Genomic DNA, 20,032 nt, shown 5'->3' with positions numbered 1-20,032 from the left:
GGTTGAAGATATAAATACTTACTGCTTATCTAACTTTACCAGAAATTCACCTGCTTTTCCTCTCTCCTTCCCTTCTCTCTGTCTCTGTCTCTGTCAGACACACACACACACACACACACACACACAAACACACACACATCTTACATTGCTATTATCCTTGTCTTACGGCCTCAGTCTTAGTGACAGAAGCCCGGGTCCTAATGGAGCAGCAGAGAGATGTTCTCTATGGTGCCAAAAAACAGTCACTCTGACTCAATCATAAGACTGTTATAGATTCATTAGATGATACACTTGAAAATATCCATGTTTTATGGTCTGGTGTCACATCTATATTTACAGGGTCCCTACTGACCTTTCCCCCTTTGGAGTTCTAGTAGTTATAAGCAGCAATGACTTAGGTTGGGCGAACCAAGAACAATTTATGTAGTAAAAAAAGAACTGTCCTGAAAGATCACTATTCTTTCCTTAAGGGTGGCACAACTCACATAAACTTCCTTATCATGCTTGTAGAATACTTTTCTCGATTACCTCCATCTTGCTATCCTTGTTTCTAAAAACTTTGTACGCTTCTCTGAAACATCTCACAAACTTCTTAAAGATTGCCGGTTTCTGGTAGGGTGCTCATTTAAAATGAGAATGATCTGGTTGGTTAGAGTGTGATAGGCATCATCAATCATGATGCTATCTAGTCTGAACTTTGAAACAAGTTACGTTGAACAGTCTCACAAAAGGTTCCATTTTTCTACCTATTTGTGAACAGACCATATACACATACCTTAAGTGGCCCCCAATAGCACTGCTGGTGATATCAATACAGGTCCTTCAATCTTTCGATAATGCTTTTAATCATCAGCTTTAAAGTACAATTGTTTTTACCTCGAAATTCCTAAAAATCTGCTATGGGACAGAAATAAGAGATTAATGGAGATCTCGCAAAAAAAGATAAATGGCACCACCAGAATACCACGAAACTGGGGGGAAAATTAATTGAACCTATACTTTTGATAAATATTTATTTTTTGCAGAAGAAAAATGCATACTAGTTTAAGCTGTCATTATACTAACCTACATCCTATTTTTCATATTATTAGTAATACATAATGTGGTAGTTTATATTCAAAAATAAAACTAGAATGTACATACCCCACGTATTTATCCAGAAATACACCAAGGTTACTATGGTTACGAAAAATCCATTACCTTTGAATACAGAATGAAAAAGTTTGACTTAAAGTGTGTGCTATTTATTATAGCACACATCAACAGCCTTCGGGAGGTACTCTAACTGGATTCATTTTTCAGTGTCACCACTGACCCACCATACTACTAGCTTATGGCCTATGCAAGGCAAAAAATTTGAACTGTATGCATTTTTAAATATATTTTGTACTAACTCAAGGTGCACCAATGCCTTTGACTTTTAATACTTCATATTTAAGAGAAAGAGGAAAAAAAAATATGAACCACCTAGATGCTAAAGTGGCTTCTGAATTGAAATGCATTTACTTTTTCCTCTATCCACCACGGCAGCAAGATCCATTCGCTACGCATAAACGGAAAAATGTTGGTTCTATTCGGAAACTTAAAAGGGAGCTCCAAATAATTGGAGTAGGAGTGAGAAAAAAAAGTCGACATTTTGAATATTTTGGAGGGGATATTAAGCCAAGTTACTAAGGAAGTTTTTGATAGTGCAGAAGGCAAAGAATTTTAAATAGTGCAGATGAGTCTAACCAGGAAAAACGGGGCATAAAACATAGTTCTTGAAGAAGTTTTAAAATTATCCCTCACTCCTATTAAATTTTTGCTCATCAAGACCGTGATCAAAGTAAAATATAAATGGCTAATAATCATACAGAAAAGTAGTCAGCATAATTAGTAAACATGCAAATAAAAATAAGGTAATATTTTTTACTTGTAAAATTATCAAAGATTTAAGAATATAACATTCACTGCTAATGAACTTTTCTGGGAAACAACGCAAAAATGTATGACAAATATTCTGTAAAAGTTCACTACCTTTGACTTAGCTGTTCCCCTTTTAGGAATCTAGCAAACAAAGATTTACGTACACAATATTTATCACAACATATTTAAAATAGAGACAAATCAGAAACTTTTGAATTGTTCAAGTGGCTAAATGAATTAATGTACATTCGTAAGATGGAATATAAGGTTATTAAAAACATTTTTAGAAAAGTGCTTAATGATGTGAGATATAGTCATAATAAGGGAATATGCAAGGATTCAAAAGTATACATTATAAAAAACTAAAACTGTACATTATAGCTCAATTCTGTAAAAGTCAGTAAAGTACTAGAAGGAATTATATCAAATATTGGGTTTCTATCTGTATGGTGGGATTATCCAGGTACTAGGTATGTATTTGTTTTAAATTATCATCAATAAGCAATATGTTACTTTTATTGTTAAAAAATGTTATCAACTATTTCTCTAACCTAGCAGACTGCATCCTCCATTTCTTAGTCTTCCTAAGAATTGACACTTCAGCCCTGTAGAGAGCCATGTTAGTGGCCTAAACTTCCACTATTACTGACGGCACTGGCCCTCATGAATATAAGTTCCACCTACAAACCATTCAGCATGCAAAGGATATTAGGTCACAAATATCCTGACATGAAGACAAGCAATGAGCACCTCATCATCCTAGATAGAGGTGACGATGAAACATGGCATGGATTTAATGCGTCTATAGAGACAAGGGCCTTCCTCGATGGCGAGAGCTATTTCCCCCATCAGTTTCTTCCTGCTGACTTCAGACAGACAGACTCCCTTTGCCATTGTGCCTTCTCTGTGATTCGGAGTGGACAGGTCAACTTTGAAGACATAAATGACCTGAATTTAGTGCATATCACAAGTATAAAATCCTAGAGTTCAAAGGGATCTTAGAGGCCATTTTATTCAAGTCTCATGAAATTTGGGGTCTCTAAAAAGCACTCACTTTAGGGGCTCTGTCATGGACTGAATTGTGCTCCCCAAAATTTACATGTTGAAGCTTTAACCCCCAATATGACTATATTTGGAGATAGGGTTGTTAAAGAGGTGATTGAGGTTAAATGAGGTCATAAGGGTAGAGCCCTAATTCGGTAGGACTGGTGTCCTTCTGAGAGGAAGAGACGGCAGGGGTGCATACACAGAAGAGAGGCCAGGTGAGGACATAGCAAGAAGGCAGCTGTCGGCAAGCCAAGGAGAGAGGCCTCCAGAGAAACCAAACCTGCCAACACCTTGATCTTGGACTCCTAGCCCCAGAACTGTGAGAAATAAATTTCTGTTGTTTAAATCACTCAGTCTGTGGTATTTTTTTATGGCAGCCCTAGAAGATTAATACAGATGCTCTGGGGTTTGTATTCAAGCTCCTGTCTCCCTTTCAGAGTTGTTGTGAGGAAAAATAAAATAATACATGTTCAATAAGTAGAAAGTGTAGAGATTAAAAGCGTGGACTTTGAGGCCAGACAGACCCAGATTTGGATCAGTTCCTCCAATTCCTGACTAAAATTTCCTGACCCTTCTAGGCCTCAGTTTTACTAACTAAAACTATCATGTACAACTTTGAACCCCACCATAACGTTCTTGGCTCAGTTCCTCTCCTTAGAGACCAATATCGCAGTCCCAGCGTCCTTCATGTCTTCAGCCTTTGCGGGTGAGAGCAACAAGAAATATAGTCGCTTGTGAGAAGCCAAGAAGTCTATAGAAATAAGATGCTATGAGTGATATCAGAGATAGAATCTTTAAAAATCTACATAAGGAACAAAAACCATTGAAGAACCTACCACTGTAGCTAGAGAAAATAGTTATGGGCGTGATAAAAATATTCCACTTCCTTTACTTTATGTTATATTTTGGGCATCTATTGTACTCATCCGCTATAGTAACATTTGCCACGATCTTTCATTGCAGATATAGTCACATGGGTCTGTTAATGTCAATCAAACAAAATCCAGAATTAGTATCATTTTGTAGGTGGTATGAGAAGCCAGTGTGAATTATATCTTCCTCTCCTCACACTGCTCTTCTTCTGGCTTTGCTCAGTGTAAATATTCAAGGCCCGCAGTTTGAGATCTGCCATAGGCCACACTACTTCCCTGTGGACTGGGTCAGTATTTGCTCCCACACCATGGAAGAGATCTTTGTTTCTTTTTCTCTTTTCTCTGTTGTTCTTTTTTTCTCACCCTTCTCTTACCCTCCACCAGTTCTCCTTCGCTGTCTTCTTTCTTTGTTCCCAGCAGTGTTCTGATTTTATCCATTAATTTACTCAACACTGTTTATTCGCCGCCTGCTCTGCTATAGGTCCTGGAGATGCCGTAATGAACAGGACAGATATGGTCCTTAGGACACTTATGGTTTACTAGGGCAAACTGACAAGTGAAAAGGCAGCCTTATTCAAGACAACATGAACAAAAAAGTGGAGGGGATAAAGGCGTTCAATGAGCATACAGGGGGCATACCTAACTCATACTTGGGGAGTCAGAGAAGGGTTCTCAGGAGAAATGTCTACCCTGGGCCTGCATGGTGTGCTTTCCCGTTATGCATGATGAGACATTTTGGTCCTACAGAAGTGCTTTGTATATCAATTATTAACACATGTGTAAAGTTCATTTCATGATGTATTTTTATTTCTTCTGAAATAATTTCTGTGGCCTATAATTTTTAAAAAGTGCCTTCAGATGCTGTTAGGGCGAGGTTAATCTATTTTTTTTTGGTTTATAATATGAACTCTGCATTCTACAGGAGAATTCTATTCTCTTTACCAAGTGCTAAGAACATGCTAGGTGTTTTATATATAGCTCTATTTCTCTTCAAAATCTTGAAAATTGTAGTCATTCCCACTTTACAGTTCAGAAACTAAGTCTCAGAAGTTAAGCAACTTGTTTTAAGACCACATCCTCTTCATCATAGCCGAATGCTGGCGGGGGGATCGATGTCTAACACTCACAGGCTGTGTGACCTTGAGGAAGCTACTTACCCTTTTTATGCCTCAATTTCCTCATTTGTAAAATGGGGGAAATGATAATATGTACCTCATAGAATGCAAATTCCAGAATTCTATCCAACCATGATGAGTAAAACATGAAAGCAATAGTTCTTGTCCTCTCAAGGTTCTCAGACTAGAGAGGACGCAAAATATGGAAACCCTGAGAATGCAATTGGATGAATGCCATGGCCCTGTCCAAAAATGCCTCATACTTGCATCTGTTTGTGTCCCCATGAAGTCATGAATGCCAAGAGAGGAGGGACAATGTCTGGCTGGTTCCTTGTTATAACCTTAGTAACTGGCATTGTTGTGAAGGGGCGAAGACATATAATTAATCCTGCCTCTGATTCTAACTTGTTGTGAACTTTCTTGAAGAATTTAATATCTCTAGGCCTAAGTTTTTTCAACAATCAATATTTGACTAACGATGTTTCATCTGATAGTCACATATAGTATATAAAATAAAATAAACAACCACTATAATTACTGTACAAATATAAACACGATTCAGATGCCAGACAACATATGTAATGGCAGCCTCTTGTCTTTCACAAGGTTTTCAACAATTCTTTTTACTTAAATGTCATCACACTTCATAATATGACCCAGGCATATATACTATGTTTCTTCTCAAATAATCTAAAATTCAGAGCTCACTGAATCCCACTTCTGAGTCTTTAGATTATTCCACATTCATGAGGGTTTTAAAGTAGTTAGCTCATGTGACAGCAGAATTTGTTTGAAATGACATCATTAACTCAACCGGGCACTGTGAGTGACCTGGGACCACACTGGGTCCCAGCTTCAATCCTGTGATGAGTTAGACACAGAGGAGTCATATGCTGGGCTTTTTGTGTTGGTCCATTTCCAAGGCCCCCTGCACCTGAGCAAAGGTATGTTAGTAAAGGACTTGGGTAAGGAGTGGGGGGTCTACAGGAGAGAAGACACAGTAAGAAAGCCTTGGGGGATGCGCAGGGGAGGCAACAGGAGGCCTTTTCCAGTTTTTCAGTTTGGTTTCACCATAAGTGTAATGTAACCCTACAGGTCATGGAATTTTAGCAATTAGCAAGAGACAAAAATAAGTACCTTGATTTTTATTTATGTATTTATCTACTTTTTTGAGGAAGATTAACCCTGAGCTAACATCCGGTGCCAATCCTCCTCTTTTTTTTGCTGAGGAAGACTGGCCCTGAGCTAACATCCATGCCCATCTTCCTCTGCTTTATACGTGGGATGAACCGGAGAACCCAGACCACTGAAGCGGAACATGCGAACGTAACTGCTGCACCACCAGGCCGGCCCCCAGTACCATGATTTTTAAAACCAAATTCTCAGATAACTATAGAATATAATTATCTGAAATATATATATATATTTTCGATTTGCAATTATCTATCTCATTATTTACATATTATATATATATATTTGTAACTATTATAGATATTATATCAGAAATATTATAACTACTTGCTGATGCCTATACAAGTCTTACCTGTGACTGTGTAGTTCTCTTCCTTGCCTGAATAGATTAGCATCCGATCCATGTATAAAGAGTACTGAGTTATAATCCCATTGGCTTTTTTGGGTGGATTCCAAGAGAGTAACAAAGAATTGGGAAGAGATTTGGCTCCTGGTGGCTGAACGTCTTGTGGAGCTGGGGGCAAAAAAAAGATTTATAGAGTCTAATTTTAGTTTACTTTTCTAATTTAAACTTTTCAAGCCCAAACCAATAAATCATGGAATAAACCTGAAATCCCAAGCATGGAAATGTTCCTGATTCGTGGGCAGCTTGTCAGTAATTGCTTTAGGAACAGTACTAAATAACTGTCCTGAATTTATGAGAATTTGCATCAGTGATGGATGGGGAGTTCTTACACCAGTTCACTTGACTGATGCTTGTGTTACTTCATCAAAAGTATTATTAACCCATAGTCTCTACTTGGTGCCTGTTAAAACAAATTAAACAGATAACATCCCTACCCTCGATGAGCTTTTGATCTAAGACAGACAACGCTGGTGAAAGTGGTTCATAATAGCTAGAAAAAAACCTCTCCATACCATAGAAATAGCCAGAAAGTACAGAATCAATGTAATTAATTATATATGAAAACTACACTGTGTGTAAGATTTTTTTAAAAAGGAGTTCTGTTCCTTTGCTGTCATGGTCAATGAATTGGAGTCATAGGAACAGAAAGCTCATAACAATTGACCCTAAACATACCTATCGTTCAGTATATTGGCAATAAATTTAAGGAAAAACTAGAAACTGGGAATTCCATAATTAATGGAAAGGAAATGGTGAATTGGACAAGTAGGAGTGCCTCTGGGGTATAACTGTGAAGTAGATTTGAAGGTCACCAGTAAAAACTTGGACAGAGGATGCAGTGAACGTAGAGAAAATAATGAGAGGTATAGGACCATCTGTCCCATATGGAAGTTGGTGGAAGTATTGTATTTGTAAACGGGCATGATGATCATGTGCCCCAGCAGAAGCAACGACACATTAAGAAAGAGTGCTATTCTCGGTAGACTAGACGGAGAGAACATTGAGAAAACGCTGGAGATGGGTCACTGACGGTGCAGTCCAGGTGAGGGGGTTGGTTAGGTCAAGGGCAAAGCATAGAGAATAAAGGGTCACAAGAAGGATTTCACAAACTCCTTTATCCTGTCACGGTTTCAGCATACGGGCCATTGTCTTTCTCTAACACATCTTCTGTACAAGTGGTACTTGCTGGAGGATTTCAAAGAGGGAGAGGGGGAAAGTAGAGGGAGTGAGAAAGGGGGATGGATGGGTCTGGAGAAGGGGAGAGACTAGCTGACTCTTTTTCCCTAAAGATCAAGCTTTCAAATCTCCTAAATAACTTGACAAGTAGATAGTAAAAGAAATGTGTAATTCCCCTATTCTGGGAGAGAGAAATATGAAGTAACAATGCTTCAAATATTTCGAGAGCTGTTATTTCTGGAAGTGATGCATTCTGATGCTTGAGCAAAGATTACACTCGGAGTGTTAAAATATTTTCCCTTTCTCACTGCCTCCTTAATGTAGGCTTTCTGAAACATTAATTTATGCCAACAGTTTGTAAGTTTCAAGTACGACAAAAGTGCGACTTAAGTCGGAAGGAACCGAGCAATGATTAATAATGCCTTGATTGGCATTTGGAGGTTCCATCATACTGAAATAATTGTTGCCTGTGCTGGTGTTTAGCAGTTAAAAGAGACCATGGAAATCAACCGTTTGATTCTCAATTTCATACTGTGCCATACAATCAATTCTTTTTAGTCAGACTGTCTCTAGATTTACTTCTGAGCCATAGTAAAATGAGGAAGCTTTCATTAATCTTTCAGATGCTTCATATTAATGACAAGGCTCTTGCATGAACAATGTAACAGCAATTAAAAAGCCCATTAATCTGCATTACAGCTATTAAAGATGCATGTCATTAAAGGGTATGGGGTTTGATTCATTTTCGCACCCCCCCAAAAATGGAGCAATTATGGCCTGGCAATGCACTTTGTCATCAAATTAGGTTGGGGTTTGCCAGCAAATGGCCTTGCAGCATTTAGCTCTTCTCCTATTTTATTATTCATGACTGAAATGTGGAAGTCAAGACCTTTGAAATTACTTTACCTTCTTGTGGAGTAGAAATGTTCAATGCCTGGGAGCTCTCAGTACAGCCAGCCAAAGTGCACGCAGTCAGGGTTACTGCATAGTTTTTGAAGGGTAGTAAGCCTGTCAATATGCCTATAACAAAAGGGAAAAGGAGAGGTTTGCATGTTTACCGTAAGCAGCTACAAAAGGTATTGGGTGTGCGTGTGTGTGTGTGAATGTGTGTGTGTGTATAAGAGAGAGAGAGATAGGGACACAGACAGAGAGAGAGAAAACGAAGACATCTGCCTCTTTAATTCATTTCCTTGTGTGCTGATTGCAGAATGAAGTGACCAGTGAGAAAAAATTGTGAGACCAACTTATTCTTAAGAGGGTTCTAAACAGCATTTTCCCAAATGCGTTCCTCAGAATGCTAGTGCCTTGCAATGTTTCCCCGTACAAAGGGGGATTTCCACATATAGTTAATAAAGCAGAGCACAGTCTATCTGATAGTAGAGATGCATATTGTCCCATTCCAGGATCCTGGACCTCCTGCAGAAACAAAACTATTTAATTTTCTTTAACTTCACATTCTTCAACCTTACTTAACTAGAGAGTCCTTTTTATGGGACATCGATTAACACACTTTGGGAAATGCAACTCTCAAGAGTGGTTTCATTATTTTAATGGTAGGATACACACATACAAACTATTTGCTCACGTTGCAGCTAACAAATATGCAAATAAACATAGTTGAACAATTAGCAAATTAGATAATTATGCTTTTGTACTTCTCCTTGCAAAATTATTAGTTTATTTAATTAAGACACCTGTCTTAAACAGAAGTGTTGCACATAGAAGTGTTGAATTAACCTGACTTGGTGGTGGATCTATGAGATTTGTTCAGCAATTAAAAGTACCTGTAGAAATGAAAACATTTGTTTACTGGTGTTCATAATCAAAGCGAAAGCTCATTATTTAGTTAATCCTGTGAATTAAAGAAGTATTGAAAATATAATTTGTGTATTTGCTCATCATTTTTTTTTATTTGTGGGTTTTTTAGAGTTCTCTTTAATCCTAACTACATAGACCAGCATCATTCTTATAAAAAGATGGTCCCACTCATGGTACCTCTTTATTGAGTAAATCTTCAATAGCCTAGAGAATGCATTATTGTTTTAATGTGCCAATATTGGTGACAGCTTGCATCATTCAAACGCAAATTTTAACACGCATTTCCCTATTTCCCCTCCCCAAAAGAAAATTTTAATAAATTAAAAGAGCAAAGAGTGAGGATAAAGCAGAGACCAGAGCCATTGTTTGCACTGGCACCTTCTATTTGCCCTTGGTCCCTAGCGCTGCCTGCAAGTCTTCATTCTAGCAGCTCCCCAAGCATCCCTCTGGGCTACCCAACTCTCTCTGCTGCACTTGGCACCATCGTCTTAGCTCACGGCCAAAGAAGACAGCAAGCCAACGAACTAATCTGCATACATGTGTGACCATCTCATGCCAAATGCAGCTCTCTCTAATTTCAAAACCCCTCATGTCATAACCTCCTGCTTTGCCTCATTCCTGCCACTGGAATTGTCATTTCTCTTGAATCTCCCAGACCATGGCCCACATTCTGAGCTCATTTTCTTTTAAGGAGTTATTTCTCCTTCCACTAAGCATCTTAAAAGAAAGCTTACATCATCCCATGTGCACCCTCATCATGTGGTGGTGTAGTGGTCGAGAGCACAGATGCTCAGGCCACATTGCCTGGGTCCAAAGGCCAATCTGGTATTGATTTGTTGTATGGGCTTGGGCAAATTGTTCAGACCTCTGTACCTTAGTTTCCTTATCTGTCATCAGGTAATAGCAGTACTCATCTTGAAGGAGATGCCTCACAGGGATAATACAGTATCACGGGGATATGAGATGGGGATAATACAGTATTTACCTCAAAGTGCTACTATCAAGATTAAATGAGTTTAGGAATAGAAAGTACTCAACACAGAGCTAAATAAGTAGAGAATTCCAGCACAGAGCTATGTCAGTCCAAGCTATGTTACTATTGCAACCCAGTTTCTGCCTGCGCTATGCTACTAAATACTGATTTTTATCTTTTACAGATCACTAGTGATCTCTTAGATTCCAGATCAAGTGATCCTTCCTCAAGCCTTATTCTCCTCTATTTACTGAACTTGGCCTCCCTTAGCTTCCATCTGCACCGTTGAACTTTCCTGAGTTGTTCTAAACTATTGCGAGCTCCTTTCTTTCATTGACCTGACTGACTCATCTTCATTTCATAGTCCTTTAAATAGCTTTTGTGTTACAAGGTTGAGTCTTCAGGCTTCTTTCTTCTTCTAAACACTTGTCTTCGTTAGCTCATCAAACCTCATCTTTTACTTATATCTACAGACTTCATATCTCTCCTCCACACTCTGGGTCTGCATTTCTACCTGCAGGTTGGTCATCTATCCCACCTGGATGTCCCACTGGCATTTTGCTCTCCACATGCCCCAATGTAGACCCAACAGCCTAAACTATTTTGTTCCCAACCGAAACTATCATGATCCCAAAAGTCCAGGTTCAAACTAAGGTATCCTTGTAACACATGTTCTAGCCATTTTATCCTTTGAACGTCTTTGGCATTTGTCACAATTTTCCTATTGCCAAGTTTGAATCGACTGTAATAGTCTAAATAAGACAACATGCATGTCTGAATTAGCATGATGTCATACTAACAAGAAATGGATCCGTCCTCAGAGAATGAAACTTTTAATCCTACAGTGAGCAAGAAAAATGTGTTGGGATATGACATTGGGTCTTTTGGTCATCATTTAACCAATGTGGCATTTGTGAAAAGCATTGCCTCCCACAGATGGGCATGACTTAGCTGGGGCACAGGTACATTGTGTCCAAAAAGACACAGTGGTTGTATACAGGTTGGTGCTCTGAAATCTTTTGTATGAAGATGTGTCATATATCCAGGTCAGATTATTACTGAGAAACATTATAAAACCAGTTCCTTTATTTTGCAATTTTGAAGACTGGCCTTACAAAATACCTTATCCTGAGACATTATTTCTTTCCAAATCATAGCTGAAGTGCAATATTGGAATCGTGACTGTTACATCCACTTAGCAAGAAAGGCATTAATGTAACTTGAAGAAGGATCACGTCAAACCAGATACTGAGTTCACACTCACTAAATGGCCTTCAGTGTTTTATTTAACCTTTCTTGCCTTCACTAAAGGAGTTACTTTGTGTGTATATGTATATCATGAAATTCCCTTGCTAAAATTTTCCCCCTTAAACCTTAAGGACCTTAACATATGGGCAATACTCCTCTCATCAAACTTCCTTTCTTCGGTTTTGAGCTTTGGTAGAGAAGTTTGGCAAATTGTATTTCATGGAAAAACCCAAAGATTCTTAAAGAAAAATGCTGGAGGGAAACTAAATCATCTTTCAGGTCATTTATCATAGTGCTCACATTTCCCCTTTCCAGGCAGGTGAAATGATAATAAACACTGAGAAATGAGAGCTGCGAAATAGAGAACAGAAAAAAAGAAGAAAGCTGAGGTTCTGGTTCTTGCCAACTTTGAATCCCAGGTGGAAAGTTTTGGATGGTTTGTAAGTCACACTTTCAAAAAATGTGCTGTGCTTTCGGACGCTGAGGTGGCATTTCTTTCCTATTTCCAGTGGGCATCTTGTTCATAATGTTGTACCTCAGAGACAAAGTTGGTCAAACCAACAGATTTATTTTTTTCAAGTACAAGTTGGTATTATCTACATCAATAAGAGTAGGGTAATGATTCAGCATTTTCTTTCCTTTTGTTAGGTTACAGTGAATCGCCGGGGTAGGGAAGCGGCTGGTCCACCCACTGGTCTTCACTAAATCAGAATAATGACACAGTTGTCTTAATATCTGGGACAATTTATCTCTTGTTTCTCAGTATGGAGAGTTTACCGGGATGGATTAAAGCTGATGCTTACAAACAGTTCTGCTATTACTAAAAAAAGAGAATAAGTCTGTTTTCTTTAAGACTAAGTAAGGTAGCCCTTCTTGGCTATCTCCCTGAAAACCATTGAGTGACTAGCCCAATGGCCTTACTTTAAGTGTCAGAGTCATACTCAGATTACATACTCTCTAGAAAAAAAAGTCATGCTACTATGATCCTACATCATCATTGAAAGGTATTGATCAATTTTTCTTCTATATGCTTTCTGGGAAAGGTGATATAGAATATAACTGATGTTTACAAGGTTTCTTTTTTTTATAGGTAACATTTTTTTTTTCCTGAGGAAGATTAGCCCTGAGCTAACATCTGCCGGTCCTTCTCTTTTTGCTGAGGAAGACTGACCCTGAGCTAACATCCATGCCTATCTTCCTCTACTTTATACGTGGGATGCCTACCACAGCATGGCTTGCCACGCCGTGCCATGTCTGCACCCGGGATCTGAACCAGTGAACCCCGGGCCACCGAAGCAGAACGTGCACACTTAACTGCTGTACCACCGAGCCAGCCCCTCTACAAGGTTTCTAATCCAAGAAAATATTAGATCTACAAGGACCCTAATGACATAAGCAATACATAGATTAATACATAAAGTAGAATGCTTGCGTATATGCCAAGTCGACAAAGACATTTATAAGATGTAGATTTCCCAGTCCAAGATGATAGGAGCTGTATATTTAATTAAAGACACAGAGGGAAAAAAGGATAATCACTGAAAGTAAATTCCAGTACTATACCAAAAAGAATATTGAAAAATATATAGTGTGGCATATTTACAAAGGAATCCTAGACAGAAAAATGTGGCGTATAGTCTGTGTCCACAGAAACCCAACGAGTAGTCTCCCTTTATGACACTTGCTGTGTTTAAAACGAAGAAGTTTATCCCAACAGTGAGAACTCTTAAGATTGGCTTGGATATAAACCTCTTTCTTCGGGAGACATCACAAAGGAGGGTTTTTTTTCTTTGAGTTTGAGACTGTCCCTACCTCTAGGCAGACCAGACGACCTCTCAAATTCCCTTTCAGCCACAAAACTCTGTGAAATCAGAAAATGGTCCCAACTATGTCAGGAAACTTGCCAGTCTCTTTTGATAATGGAACAGGGTGAGCTGAAAAAACATTCCATAAGCATAAAGTCAGCATTATTGATGTCTTAAAAGTGTTAATATCCCATGAAACACAGGAGCATTGGTATCCGGATTAAAATCATCAGCAACAGTGGGGCCAGAATTCTCACCACCAAGCGATAATGCATTTTGCATTAATGCTTCACATTGAGAAACCCTGACATGCTACACCAAGGGAGTTTGAAGTTAAGTAAGGATGTTCCCTTTGAATTGCAGTCCTGTGAACTTAAGCGGGTGCAGAAAACCCAAGAGAAGGAGCAGGGACATGATTTTTTTTTTTTTTTTAAAGATTTTTAATTTTTTTCTTTTTCTCCCCAAAGCCCCCCGGTACATAGTTATATATTCTTCGTTGTGGGTCCTTCTAGTTGTGGCATGTGGGACGCTGCCTCAGCGTGGTCTGATGAGTAACGCCATGTCTGCGCCCAGGATTCGAACCAATGAAACACTGGGCCGCCTGCAGCAGAGCGATCGAACTTAATCACTCGGCCTCGGGGACTCCGCAGGGACTTGATTTTAAGGGAGGGAAGCGCATCACAGGAAGAAGTTTAAGAACTCTAGTGTACAAGGCTCCAAACTGTGTGCCCTGAGGATTTCCACCCAGCAGTGGGAAGCACCTCATCCTGGAGGATCCTGCGATTTAAAAGTCCCTCCCAATGATTTGGGGAACTCCTTGAATGCAAAGGATATGTCCTTTTATTTCGTTGCTTATCCTATTTTCCAGCAGCTGTTAGGATGGTTTACCAAAAGTGGACACTTGATGTATGATCGAAAAAAGGAGCTTTTTCATCCTCTTAGCATCCCTCACTATGAGAGAACCACACACCCACTCTACCCTTTCCGGCCAGCCGGCAAAGTAACAGACATCATTTCTTCTGACTGAGAGATGATTATTTCCAACACTTTCTATCCTTTGCTCTAAGCTCAAGTTTCAAAGGCGCCAAAGAGAAATATTAATAATTGGAGGCAGCCCGACGACCTAAGAGAAAATCATTGTGGAGTTGACACCAGCTGGGCAAGCTTTTGTGCCTCTGATAGAACTCTGCATGCCGAGCAGCCGGAAAACAAGGGCTTCGTCGGCTTTGACAGTGGAATTTTATGATGAACTTCTTTGCCTAAACACAGACAAGTATAAATGCTCTGCTTGGAAACGGAGCCCAAGCCACAAAGCAAAATGGCATCCTTTTAAAAGCCAAACACATTTTGGAGAAGAAAAAGGGATTCTGTTTCCATTTACATCCTGGAGCAGACTCCTCCTCCCTCCCCCACCCCGCCCCCAGATGCCAACCTAGGTGTTTGGCCGGCATCCACTGTAATCTGTTCTCCTTCATTATGTTAATCTGTGGGCGGAAAGATTTCTGTCATCTTCGAATCGCTTGTACAGCAATGGTAAACACCTTGGCCTGTCTGTAATTGGACAGGTGTCTGCGTTGATGTCACCCAGCTTTTAATTCAATTAAAGAACTGGCGGCTCTGCTCTCATTACCCGCTCATTTCCGTTGCGCTTTTAGGCTGGTGGGGAAATCTACATAAAGCCATCGCCTACCCCGAGTCCAAAGTCTGCAGTCCCCTCGCAAAGATCATGCTTGTACAATATTTCAAATGGACTCCCACAATCCAAGAGTATTTTCGTGTTAGCATTATTTGGAATAATATGGAGAATTTGCACTCTCTCTCTCTTTAAATTCTATATCATCTAAGCAGTGTCTTCTACCTACTGGCCAGTAATTAGGAGCGATCACAGCAAACAGCAAAGCTGTTTCTAGCTTCCTCTCCCCAGGGCTTTCCTCCATCTCAAGAGAACTCATCAGCGCACAATGCTCTTATTTATTTGCTGGCATTTCACATTTGGATCAAGAAAGTGAGGGTGGGCAAGAGCAAGGCATTTATTAAGAGGGCCATCTGCTGAGGGATACCACACAGGCAGAGCTGCTACTGCTGCCTGGAGACATCATGGAGGAACCCACTTTTCAAAAGAAGCCCAGCCAGGGGAAGGAAAGCAGAAGAGAAGGAGACTTTTCTGGCTCAGGATTCCACTGCAGTGCTGATAAATTCTAATTTTTAGGTCTACACTGCAGAATAAGTTTTGAGCTGCAAACCAACCAGTGGCTGGATTAAAGAGCATAAATCAATCCATCATGGCATGCTTCCTGCCCACTTAAAGGAACCTCGGAAAATAAATTAAAGTTCTAATACAGACATTTTGACACAGTGACCCCATGAAACTGAATAATGACATTTGTTAAATATGGATGAAAATTTAATGGTCTAACAGAGGTCTGGAAACACACCCAAGATACTTCTCTGGTTCTTAGTAGCCTAGGAAGGTGGCATTTGTTGTTGTTGTGTTTTTTTTGGTAATATTTTAAATAAAATAAGGATCTGAAATATTTATAAAATGAAAGCCAATTTTCGTTTTAACCAAAAGGCGAACCTAAAGTAATTCTTTAGAAACTCTAAAACTATTTTTTTTATATTTAATTTCCTTCAAATGGACTTTCTGACCTTATTTAAAACCTCTAGCAGGGAGTGAATAAAATCATAAGCCTTTGATCAAAGGCTAAACAGATTTCATGCTTATAAATAGGAAGAAAAAACAGCACATTTTTTATTCTTTTATTTTCTTTCTAAAATATAGGGTCTAATCCCAGTCTTAGAGAATGGTTTAAACAGGGATTTTAATTGACCTCAAAGCATTATCCGGTTAAGATGCTCTCAGCACGCTTACATCTAACCTCAAATTTTTAATCAATGCCTTCGTGGTAAGAACAACAGAGTCTCTGTCATTTCCATTCTAATGCTACAATTGGTTTGAAGCCACCCATTCATGTTAACTCTTTATCTCACATAAAGGGCTGACACTGAAATCATTAGAACGCTCCAAGAAAATATTGGACTTGACTAAGCAGGGAGGCAGGCAAGGGGACAGGAGGAAAAGAAAGAGAAATGAAAGTCATCCCTTATTGATCAGTGTCCTAGGGCCCGGCTAAAAGCCTCCCAGAGCATTAGCCCATCGTCCAGAGGGGCCTGCTGTTGGCTCGAGTGTAAAGTACATTGGTCAAGTCCAGCAGTTGAGCCAAGATTAAAATCTATGCCTTCTGACTCCAAGATCATTGCTCTTCCCACTCAACCTACACTCCAGCTTCACAGGAAGAAGAAAGACATGTTGAAGAAATGTTACTAAAAGTAATAGCACATTTTTTAGAGCAAATACTTCATTTAAAATACACCTAAGGGGACAGCTGGTGGCACAACCGTTAAGTGTGAAGGTTCTGCTTTGTCGGCCCGGGGTTCGTCGGTTTGGATTCCAGGTGCAGACATGGCACCGCTTGGCAAGCCATGCTGTGGCAGCCATCCCACATATAAAGTAGAGGAAGATGGGCACGGATGTTAGCTCAGGGCCAGTCTTCCTCAGCAAAAAGAGGAGGATTGGCAGCAGATGTTAGCTCAGGGTTAATCTTCCTCAAAAAATAAATTAATTAATTAATTAAATAAAATACACCTTAAATGTGTTAAAAGTTCAAATTTGTTACTAAAATCTACTGTGTACAAACAGAAAGTTGCATGCTTATTCCCAAAATGAGCAAGTGGATATGCCTATAATATTCCCTTAAAAGAACAACTGATTCATAAGAAACTCTTTATCAGTGTATGTGTATGTATTATTGAGTACAACATTGAACTTTTACTTATTACTATATATATATATACTGTATGTATATATGCTATATGTATATATACTATATATGTCTCCTATATATATCTCTCATATATATATATATATATATCTCATATATGTGTATATATATATATATATCTCCTTTTTGATTAGTTCCAAACGCAGTACAAATATAATATGGTCATAAAAGTCAAAAACAGAAAATTTGGAATGACTATTCCTTTTCCTTATCAAATATGATCAGTAACCTTGAAGTATTTATAGCAAACACTACAGCATTATAGACACGTCTAGTTGATTATCATTATACAGCAAAATTTATATGTTACCATCACTTTTAACGACGATACAAGATGTTACCAAAAAGAAACCCATATGCTGCACTGCAAATCCTTACGGCATAAAATAAAATGAATAACTTGCAAAAAGGTCCATCTGAAGATTTCACAGTGTCCAAGTAGTTCGGGCACATTATGTATTCAGGAGCGTTAGACAAAGCTATTAGCTCATCAACACTGCATTACCTAATGAAATTCTTCCACATTAGCTAAGCAGGAACATTACATCATTTCTATTTTTACTATTTATGTCATAGGCCATATTTTTGTCCTGCGAATTTTTTCAGACCAATTTCTTTCAAGATTTACATTTAAAGAAATAGTTTGTAATAAACTACAAATAGGGAATATTAATTTATAGAGTACTATAAAAAATGGCAAAGACTTCCTCAAAATTCATCATCTTCCACAGTAAAATAAAAAGGTTTTCTAGGTGGGCGAATGGCCACCTTGAATAAGGACAACATTTCCCAGCATTCCCTGTGGCTAGGAATAACCATGGGACTAAGTAGGGGACTATAGAATGTAACCAGAGGTGGAATGACTTCCAAAATATGTCTTTAAAGTGAATGTGCATATCCTTCTTCAAACATTTCTCCGTCCTGCTGGACGAAAATCAGACTGGATGGCTGGAGCTGAAGCAACCATCTTGGACCTTGAGGCAGAAGCCTTGTCCCTAAGGATGGCATTGCAAAAAGATGAAGTGTGTGGGTCCCTGGCACCATGAATATCCTATCCATACATTGACTAACAGTGAACATCTACTGCCAGAGAGAGAAAAACTTCATCTTGTTTAAGTCACTGTTATTTTGGGTTCTCTGTCTCACAAGAGAAATTAATTGAAAATGAAAAACTCATCTCTACTGGTTTTTTCCCCACAAAACTTTAATATTTTTATAACATAATATACTTTAGTGAGAGCACTTGGGCTGTATTTGGGTGATATAAAAGCAGATTGCTTGTTGTGTCTATTTTACCACAACAAAAAACTAACAACAAAAAACACCAGGTTGCAAAGGTAAGATCTATTCTGGAACATAGCATATGATTCTTTCATTTTTAATAAACAAATATTTTCTGCTCTGTGTAATCATCAGCATTGCAGAAGTATTGGCTTCCATTATTTCTCATTGCAAATATATAATGCTTGAGTTGCATTATGAGGTATAAGTTTTAGAACTAATATTTAGATTCTTTTCACCCTACTAATTTTTTCCCATTGGGAATATGCATATTAAGTTCCAAACGTATGTTGAAGTTGTGATAGAGTTCTGTATAATTATTTCATAAAATTAAAGAACTACAGCATTGCTGAGACGTAAATGAGAACCAGCAGTGCAATACTCAACTCAGGATAAAACGATATTGACATTAACTACGGGGTTTGTAGCAGAAAACTGCATTTCTTCATTTATCTTTTCCTTCATTCCTTTAAGAAAAGTGTATTGATCACCTAACCTTAAGCAAGGTACCGAACAAGACTTAAAATAAGTATAAAACAGGACACATCGTCCAGGAGCTTATTGTCCAATCAAGAAATAACGTGGATGCCAGAAGAACATCCATAGGAAGTTTTAGCAACTCTGAAGTAAGAATTCTCAGTTGAATAGAACAAAATTGCATGGCATTGAAGGTTTGATTACAGTCATCTCTCTGAAGCCTTCTCAGGTAAGTATAATAATATTATATATATATAATATATAATATATATGCGTGCATATACATATACATACACATACACCCAAGGAATAGCATCTTACTTACTTACTTATTGATAGACTGATGGCTGAGGTTAAGTTCCAAACTCAAGCATAAGGCAAAAATCATTTATGATTTAAAGTTCCCTTGACAACTCCTTATATGACTCATAAAGTACAGTACATTTGGTTTTGTGTATGCCTCTAACTCTTCATTAATCAATAATTCTCCAGGGCTCTCCGTTCTTCAATCTTTTTGTAGGCACCCCAACAACAAGTCTTACTCTTTTGTCAATGGTAGGGAAACTCTAAAATTAGTCACACATTCTTTGCAGCTAACAGGCCATCAACAGTTTTAGGATTGGATAGCATCTTTTGCCTGTGACATTACTTTAAAAGCTTTTTCTCTTTTCCCTTCTTGTCTTTCCCACCTCCGAGGTGTGGAGTTAAATGTTGGTAACTTAAATATATGCAGATAAGACTCCACTAAAAGATTCAAAGATTACAATTATATTTCATATGTTGATTGCACTGGTCACCTTTTGGTTTGAACCTAACGGACATCACACAATTTAGACTTATTTTTCCCCCCACATTCTATATAAATAGTGAGCTCCC

The 20,032-nt window shown here is 38.5% G+C and overlaps 1 protein-coding gene across 1 annotated transcript in view; it reads right to left on the bottom strand.

Moving 5' to 3' along the window:
- Positions 1–20,032, bottom strand: part of USH2A (usherin) — a 747,192-nt gene that overhangs the window by 381,741 nt on the left and 345,419 nt on the right. Inside the window, exons 31-32 of the mRNA XM_001915645.4 lie at positions 8,619–8,732; positions 6,483–6,644 (exon numbers count right to left, since the gene is read on the bottom strand). Of these exons, the coding sequence (XP_001915680.3) occupies positions 6,483–6,644; positions 8,619–8,732 (276 nt within the window). The remainder of the gene's footprint in view (positions 1–6,482; positions 6,645–8,618; positions 8,733–20,032) is intronic.

This window comes from Equus caballus, chromosome 30 (genome assembly GCF_041296265.1).
Source record: "Equus caballus isolate H_3958 breed thoroughbred chromosome 30, TB-T2T, whole genome shotgun sequence".
Classification (NCBI taxonomy): Eukaryota; Metazoa; Chordata; class Mammalia; order Perissodactyla; family Equidae; genus Equus; species Equus caballus.
The sequence above is the reverse complement of the archived record's forward strand: the minus strand, read 5'-3'. Positions and strand labels throughout refer to the sequence as shown.